This window comes from Tetrao urogallus (genome assembly GCF_951394365.1).
Source record: "Tetrao urogallus genome assembly, chromosome: 2".
Lineage (NCBI taxonomy): Eukaryota > Metazoa > Chordata > Aves > Galliformes > Phasianidae > Tetrao > Tetrao urogallus.
The window spans coordinates 105,889,414-105,898,398 of NC_136814.1; the positions used below are offsets into that span (position 1 = coordinate 105,889,414).

Here is an 8,985-nt window from a genome sequence, read left to right on the forward strand (position 1 = left end):
CAAGCCTGAGGAAGTGAAAAAGGGACGTCCTGGTCCAAGTCTTTGGGAAACCAGGCTGTCACCCAAGTCCTGCTTCTCTCTTCCTGGACTGTTTTCTGACTCCTGAAGATGGTCTCTGCAAAACACCTAACGCTGGTATCCTCACCCTGAAAGCCAAGAAGGCTCCATCCCTGGAGGTGCTGCCTCATTGCTGGAGGTGCTCAAGGCCAGGTTGGAGGGGGCTGTAGGCAGCCTGATCTGGTGCCTCTTTTAGTGGTTGGCAGTCCTATCCAAGGCAGGGGGTTGGAACTTGATGTTCTTTGAGGCGCCTTCCAACCCAAGCCATCCATGACTATGAAACGTTATGCTGGTTGTGGGAGGAGGAGAGAAAGGGCACTAAAACATCTTTGTGTCCCCATATAACCCCGCAGAGAAGTGCCAAGTGCTCATCACTGCACGACCTCCTTATCTGCAGAGCACCTTGTTTCCCCTTGGCTCTTCCTCAGCAGCATCCCTATGCCCAACAGGGAGCTTCCTCCTCCCAACCTTGCCCATCCACTGCCCCAAATCACACTCCCAACACTGAGCTGCTTGGAAAGAGAGCTGCCAGCAGGTCAGGGAAGCACATTTTCCTCACTAGGGGAGGGGGAGGTCTTGAGGAATCTGCCCTCCCAGGGCTGGGAAGCAGATCTGCTTCAACATCTGTGGTTTGACCCCCTCTAGTGGGTAGCACTCAACAAGACATGGAGCCCTGCCAACCAATGGAGACCCCACTCAAGCGAGAAAGCCTCTTCTTAGTGATGATGCTGGTTATTACCCACTCCCACAACTTACCTGCCCTGTACTTCAGATTCAGTACCTTTGGCACGTTCTAACAAACTGGACCTCCACACCCAATATTTATGGAGATCCTGTAGAAAACTCTTAGAACTGGGGACAGAACAAGTAAAGGTTTTGGAAGGGAGAACCGCTTCACTGGGGAAAAAAAAAGTTGTACCCCAGACTGGTTCTGTAAGAGAACACATTTATCATCTGTTCCAGAACGTCTTCCCTCTGCCAACTTGTCAAAAGCTGACAAAACTCCATACTATAAAGGCAAGCTGTTAAAACTTGGCTAAAGGGAAAAACTTAGCTGCCAGACAAGCTAACCAGAAAAAAGCTGAAAAAAACATTTGAGTGTGCCAGGGCAGACAGTAAATTTACAGAAAGGCTCTATGGAATTAAACATCCCAAACCAAGACAAGGAGATGGCGTTCGGACAGCAGCTGCTTCACCAGTCATCTGACAAGGCGATGCCTCCCACTTCAAGAGACTTGGGCAAACATCTTTAGATATCTTAGCTGCCTGCATTTCCAAACTACCTAAAGTAGCTTATATCCAACTCACAGTTCACCCCAGAGCAAAGTATTTTAGTAAAGCCGAAACCTACTCATCGCACAGTCATTAAATATCACATATTCCTTTTAAACCCATTGATTCATCCTTCCACCTCCGGGCACACCAAGTGATGAACAACTCATAGATTTGGTCTTTCCACTAATAAACAAGATGTCAGGTCTTTGCCTAAACTTTAGGAGTTTTTCCCTTAAACACGCACACACACATGGTGTTTTAATGTCAAAATACAGCGTGGGTTTTTTTTTCTTCTTCTTAGCAAAATGTTTCTCTTCTAAATATGTATTCCAATCAATTTTTAAAAACAAAACCCAAATATACTGCACCGCAGTCACGCATCTTACCATTACTGACAGTCACCAGACAGTGAGATCTTCAGCTGATCTGTGTTCATTTTAGCACCAACTCCACGTTCTGACAATCCAATGGAATTCAATACTGTTTTCTTTAATAGCACCTTGCACTGCAAAAGGTCAGACTTTAAGCCTTGTACTCCAGGACAGCAACCATGACCCACTGACCCATTTACTACTGGGGTACAGAAAAGTACAACATGCAAACAAGATGCAGCTTACACTCCCAGTCGTCACAAATACACCTTCTACAACTACTCAAGACATGAAAACTCCCAGTCAAAATTATTTTTCCTGAATTTACAGAGATGAATGGTTTCAGTGAAAGCAAGAGCCCTGGCAAGCTGAAAGGACTCACCAACCTTCAGCCTACCAGCAAAAAACCACAGCACTGCACTGCTGCTCCTCAAGAAGCCTCCCTTCTGCAGCTCACAGGGCTGGAGTGCAACACTCAGTGTTGTGTGCCCAGCTGGCATCCTTCACTTCTGTAGCAGTCTGCTGAACTGTTCTAGTCTATGAGATAGTCTAAGGGATTGAGATGAAAGGTGAAAACTGCAGATGTATGAAGGTAAAACCCTCCAGTACCCAAGCTTTATCGGTGGGAATGCAATTTAAGATCACAGCGCTTCAAGCATCCATTCAAAATCTCCATATAAAGATGTTTGTATGTACACTTTCACTATGCACTTTCTTTCCAGCAGTCAGCGTAGGAAGGCAGTATGAATACAGCCCCAATTCTCAGCTGAGCAAAAGACAAATGCAACAAACTCCAAACATCACTCAATCCCCCTCAGTAACCCCCTGGTTACCTCTCACACTTGTAATAGGGGACCCAGGACACAAGTAGAAGACAAAGCCCCCACCCTCCCTTATTACACAGACGCAATTAACTACATTACATCCACCACCACGAAAGACTGACAAACAACCTTGCTAAAAAAAAAGAGCCTGACGTACGTTTGAGTCCCTGCCATAAGAATGTGCTTTATCCATCTCACTGGTGAGCGTTTCCAACATCCAGGAAAAGTCCCTGCAGGAACCGTGTTATCCCCGCAAGTAAAACCCAGATTACCTAATGTCTACCAAGAAGCAAGCCCTTGGCAATTCAGGAACAGGATTGCTGTACAACTCCAACCTGCCCCCTCTGTTCTCTGCGATTTCGCTTCCAGCTGCTGAGCAACAGCCACGACAGCCTCTCCATAACGTACAGCCCTGATTACGCTCCATGCAGTCGCAGCGCATATCCATTATCATGCAGGAAACCAGGCTGGATGCATTATGCACTGAACTTACATTGTTCTAGGTCTTCCTCCTCCGTCCCCACGTATCAACTTCTTACCAGCACGGAGCGATTTAGCTGCAGGCAAACACTGCTAAAACAGCGCCTTCCACTATTAGTCCCATCACCACATTCAAGATTAATTTTAACGGCGTCTGCAATCGCTACAGTGGGAATGGAAAAAGATGCCTTGGTGGAGGCTAGCCTACAGACAGCATGAAGTTATTCTTGCTCTGGTCAGATACTGGGAGGCAGCTTTACGCCGCCGGCGTGCCCTACAAAGCAGGAGTCGCGTGCTGGCGAGATGGGTGATCAACAGGAGAGCACACTCCCTCATTGCACCTAATGCCATTTGGGCTGCAGAGCTCCTTCCCAGTCCCTCTCAGCAGCCCCAGCACTGCACTGTCTCACAAGCCAAGATTTTTTTCTCTGCAGTAACAAAGCGGAGGAAATTCTGGGTTACTTGAGCCTCAGTTCTTCACGTGACAAAATAAAACACCCCTCCATACACATCACCCTCCACAGGCATCACCTCCACAAGGCTCCAGCATCCCCCTCCCCACTGCTCACCGAAGCATGCCGGGGCTGTCTGTGCCCATGCAGGCTTGCACCAGGCTAACAGCCATTTATTTCTCCTGGCTCTGAGAGAGGAGAAACCCAACTTGCAAGAGAAGCATCTGCATCAAGAAACGCTTTTGCTGATGGGATCAGCATCAGGAAAAGCAGAGAAAGGGTCGCAGCCCGATTTATTTCCCTCGTAGGCATCACAGCTCACCCACCCCTTCAGCATCCCCAGGTCCATATGTCGGCCACAAGGAAACAAAATCCACCCCCAACAGGAGCTGAGCACCAGCGCGCTCAGAACATTACACAAATGACATTGAAGGTGCAGAGGAAATATATGTACGTGCCGTTGCGCTGCGCGGTGCCACGGGCTCCTTTCCCAGGTATACATTTCAAGCAACCTTCCCACGCAGCTCCCAGCCCCTCCACCTCCCCCCACCCCCCCCCGGAAAGAAATAATACAAAATCTTTGATGTGTATATTCATTTTTATCTCCAGAGCGGTGTCCTCAGAAGAGGTGTCAAGGCCCTCCCCTGCCTCCACCCACACAGCCCTCCCCCAGGCTCCCGTACGCTGTCTCCATCTTAACTCCAGCCACTTCTCCACCGATTTCATTAGGCAGCAGGGTTAACCCCTTCTGCTATCCAGATGGCCAAAAAAAAAAAAAAAAAAGCACCAATTAAAATAAATAAATAAAGAATTGCTTCCTCATCAATCACCACCTTCTTCCTTTCCTTCTCATCCGTATCCCAGTGAAAAATTCCTACCATCCATCCATCCATCAGGTTATTTTGGCCCCACGGATTCACATCGGAAATGCCGATGCAGGGATGTGCACCCTCCCAGCTTCACCATTTGGTGCTGTTTTCCCCTCCCTCAAAAATCCAGCACCTTCTGCCTACCGATAATTTTAAGCACGCTCAAGCCCAACCAGCCCCATTGAGACCCTCTTCCCATATATATGGAGGGGGGGCGTGCATGCAGGACCCAATGCCACTACCCGGAGCCTTCACTCCAGCCTCCATCACCCACATCTCCTTCTCCTTCCATCTTATGAACCCATACCCCCTCCAGAGCGATCTTAGAGGACGCAGGGCCACGCCGGGTCTTTACAGTTGTCCTTACAACACCTCTTTCCGTAAAAATGCTGTCTCTCTGGAAGCGTTTGTATCTTACAGGCTTTCATCCTAGAGAATCCCTCCCTGCCTCCCTCTTCCATCTCATGTGGGGGATGACAGATCCTCGCTCACTCTTTTATTCCCATTGAATCCAGGGACATTCCCCATCCCCTGATCGCTCCAGGGCCTGTCCTCAAGAACTGCTCCACGGCATCGGTTCCCGACTCTGACCTTCAGTCTCACACTAACAACCCGAAATACATCCCTGTTTCCCCACTGCTTCCTTCCCCACCACCACAGGGGACAGATGCAACCTTATCTCCCTCCCTCATCTACAGCAGGTTGACGCCAATCCCTTTGGAAACAGCAGACCCCACAGCCAGAGGCCTGCCCCTCATCTCTCCCCTGCCTCTCTGGAACAGCTCCCTCTTTCCATGGGGCTGCTTCCTTGCTGCCCCTCATCTCTTGGGGCCAGCCTTCCCCATGGCTGCAGGGCCTCACTCCGTAGTGATGCCGGCACGGGGGTCACCCCCAGCCCTGGGCCTACGTCCACACTGTCACCTCTGGGAGGTGGTTAGCATCACCTCTCAGAGCACCTGCAGGGATGAGCAGCCCCAAATCCATACCCTGGTCCTGCCCCAACCCTGTGGGGCAGGAAGAGCCCATTCTTAAGGCACCCCTTCAACCCCCTATGCTTGTGGGGGGCACAAAGTCACGTTCCCCCAGGCAGCAGCCCCTCCACATCCTCCCTCCCCATAGCTCCCCACACACTGACTTTTGGGGAAATTTCTCTCCCCTCGGTACTGTGGGCTCCTCATCTCCCCCTGCTTTTACATGGGGAGAGTGTTGGCCCTGCCCAGTGAGGACCAAGAGGCGACAATGAGGCCCCCATGGCCTCCTCAGTCCCACACACTTACCTGGGGGAACCTCTCCTCAGCCTAGCAGGGATGACCCCAAATCTCTCCTGCTTCTATACGTGGGGGGCAATGACTCAGACAATGAATGGACAACAAACTTCAGTCCCCCACCTCAGCCCCATGGGCATGTTTTGTGGGAATTTCTCTCCCTTTGGGCAGCACGAGGAGAGCCCCCACATCTCCTCCAGTTTGAGGAGCACTGACTCACATCCACCAACCTGCGTGCCCACGGGCCAAAAAGTGGCAGTGAGCCCCATTTCCCTCACCTCAGCCTCACAGATCACTCTATGGGTATCTCTCCTCCCTTTGAGGCTCTCTTCAAGCTAAGGGGAAAGAACCCCAAATTTCCTCTCTTTTTCCACGTGGGGTGCCACTGACCACGTCAACCTCAGACCATGAGGTGACAGTGACCCACGTCAACCTCGGACCATCAGGAGACCCCTTCAGCCCGACCTCAACCAGAGGACCTTGACCCACCTCAAATCACGAGGTGACAGCAACCCTCATGCACCCTATTACAGCCAATGGACATTGGGTGTCCCCATGCCGAGAGGACCCATCATGGGCAACGTGTGGGCAGCGACCCTCATTCCAGCCGAGGGACAGCAACCCACTTCCAAGCTGGACCACGAGGTGACAGCGATCCTCATTCTTTCACCTCGGCAAAGTGACAGTGACCAACGTTCATGCTGGAGTAAACTCATTACTCCTCCGGACACGAGGTGACACCAAACCTCATTCTCCCACGTCCATGCGGGACCACGAGGAGGCAGTCAACTCACTACCCCACATTCCCACTGGACGTAAGGCGATGCCGAACCCCACACCTCGGACCACGAGGCGGTGGCGACCCCAGCTCCGCCACCAGCCGCTGCCCCACGTCCCCACCGCACCGCGAGGCGGCAGCGACTCCCAGCAAAGACACACCGACCCGCGTCCGCTCCGGCCCACGAGCCGACAGCCAAGCCGTCAGCTCACGTCCTCGCTGAACGCCGAGCCCCGTTCCTCCACATCCAAGCCGGGCCACGAGGTGACAGCGATCCCCCCGTTCCCACCGCAGCCCGGACCCCCGCCCTTACCTCCACACCTGTCCCATCTGCAGCAGGTGGATGACGGACTGCCAGACCCAGACGGAGATCCTGCAGAGGCGCTGCGCCCCGGGGGTGGCGGTGCCGGCGGCTCCTCCTACCCCGCCGGGTCCCCCCCGGCGCCCGGCGGCCCCCATCATGGGCGGCCCGCGGCTGCTGAGGCCCTGCACGGCGCCCAGCCCTCCGCCCGTGTAGTCCTGCACGAACCAGCGGAAGCTGAGGATCTGCACCAGCACCGAGGGCAGCAGCACGAAGGCCAGCGTCAGGCCGCACCAGACGTAGTCCCGCCGCCCGTAGTGGTGCAGCGCCAGCCACAGGTCCGTGCCCACGTCCCCCAGCAGCACCAGCAGCGCCAGCACGATCCACAGGCAGTCCAGCCACGGCCGCTCGCCCGCCCCTCCGACCTCCGGCGCCCGCGGCGCTCCCTCGTCGGCGGGGCGCGGGGCCAGCGGCTCGGCGGCGGCGGCGGCGGCCGCCCGCCCGAAGAGGTTCCGCAGGCAGGCGCTCCGGCAGCCCCAGTAGCACGACGACGTGTTGCAGCAGTGGCAGATGTGCAAGGAGCTGCTGCCGCCCGGCTCCTCCGCGCCCTCCGCCGCCGCTGCCCCGACGCCGCCGCAGACGCCCGCCGCCGCCGCCGCCGCCGCCTCGTCCAGGTTGTGCAGCTGGGCGAAGCCCACGCCGCCGCCGCCGCCATCCGACTTGGCCGCCATCTTGCCGCCGCCGCCGCCGCCGCGTCTCCGGCCCCTTCGCCGGGCGCGCTCGCTCGCTCTGCCCCCCCCGTCCCCGCTCCCGGCGTCCCCCCACCCGCCGCCCGCCCGCCTGCTGCCTGCCCGCCCGCCGCCCGCCCGCCGCTTCCGGGGGCGGCGCTTCCCGGGCCGCGCAGCGCCGGGCCGGGCCGCCTAGCGACCGAGCGGGGCAGCGCCGGGCCGGCGGGCGGCGGGGGGTGGAGGGGCAACGCTGTGGGGCCTGCGGCCGGGCCCTGCGCCGAGTTCGGCTGTGCCTTCGTCGGGCTGACCTCGCCCGGCCCCGGTGTTCGCCCGGACCTCCCGGTGCATTGTCACAGAGTCGCAGAATCGTGGAGTGGTTGGGTTGGAAGGGACCTTAAAGCCCACCCAGCTCCAACCCCTGCCGTCGGCTGGGTGCCTCCGCCGGCTCGGGTTGCTCAATGCCCATCCATGGCCTTGGGCACCTCCAGGGATGGGGCACCCACAGCTCTGGGCAGCAGTGCCAGGGCCTCACTGCCCTCTGGGTACAGATTTTCATCCTAACATCTAACCCAGATCTCTGCTCTTCTAGTTTAAAGTCATTCTTCCTTCTCGTATCACCGGTCTGTGCAAAAATCCCCTCCAGCTCATAAGCTCCCTTCAAATACTGGAAGCCGCAGTCAGGTCTCCCTGGAGCCCGGCTCCCTCAGTCTTTCTTCATCCTCTGAGCATCCCTGTGGCCCTCATCAGCCCTGCTCCAACAGCCCCACATCCTTCCTGGACTGCAGTCCCAGGCCTGGACACAGTACTGCAGATGGGGCTCGTGAGGGCAGAGCAGAGTGGGACGATCCCCTCCCTGCCCCTCTGCCACCCCTCTGCTGATGCTGCCTAGGATGCTGTTGGCTGCCTGGGCTGCAAGCACACACTTACAGTCCAATTTCTTGTCCACCAGGAACCCCAAGTCCTTCTCTGCATCATCCTCCTGACTCTCCTCATAAACACATGGGCCCTTCCATCTTCTTTTCCCCCATTTGCTAGCTCCCTCTTTGGGGACACTTAGCTAGCCCACCCCATTCTTACAGGGCCAGGTAGACTGCCCAGAACTTCTTGGTGGCCCCACAAAGGATTTGGTGTTTGTCTGGACCTGAGCTGCTCCCTAGGCCCAAGCTTTGGACAGGGACCTGCTGGGGAGGCCAACTCCCTGTCCTTCCTCCAATGGTTTCCTTTCTACCCATTTACATTTGCTCACTGATCTCATCCACATTCTTTGCTGTCTTGTGCTGTCCTCTGTAGGTTATCATCTCTTCTGTTTTATTTTTCCCATTCAATAAGCATTCTCCTGCTCCAACCCTTCTGCTCTCCTGTGGGCTCTCGCTTCCCCCTCTCTTTGTTTGATTTCTTTTTTATTATTGTGGCAAAATATCAGGGCAGCTGGATTCAGGGCTCGAGAACTGGCGAAATAAAACAGTGAGAAGGTGGAAAGCTGCACTAGTGTGCATAAAAATACTTTTTCCAGCAATGAAAAAAGTAATAATTGGGGGAAGAGTGTTTGCATGTACTAAATAAGCTGCGTGAAAAGTGTGCATTT

General features: G+C 55.0%; 1 protein-coding gene across 1 annotated transcript in view; it reads right to left on the bottom strand.

The window, feature by feature from the left end:
- Window positions 1-7,403, bottom strand: part of XKR6 (XK related 6) — a gene marked incomplete at both ends in the record, with an annotated part of 141,075 nt that extends 133,672 nt beyond the window's left edge. The window contains one exon of the mRNA XM_079550753.1: window positions 6,685-7,403. Coding sequence (XP_079406879.1) covers window positions 6,685-7,403 — 719 coding nt within the window. The remainder of the gene's footprint in view (window positions 1-6,684) is intronic.
- Between the last annotated feature and the right edge of the window lie 1,582 nt (window positions 7,404-8,985).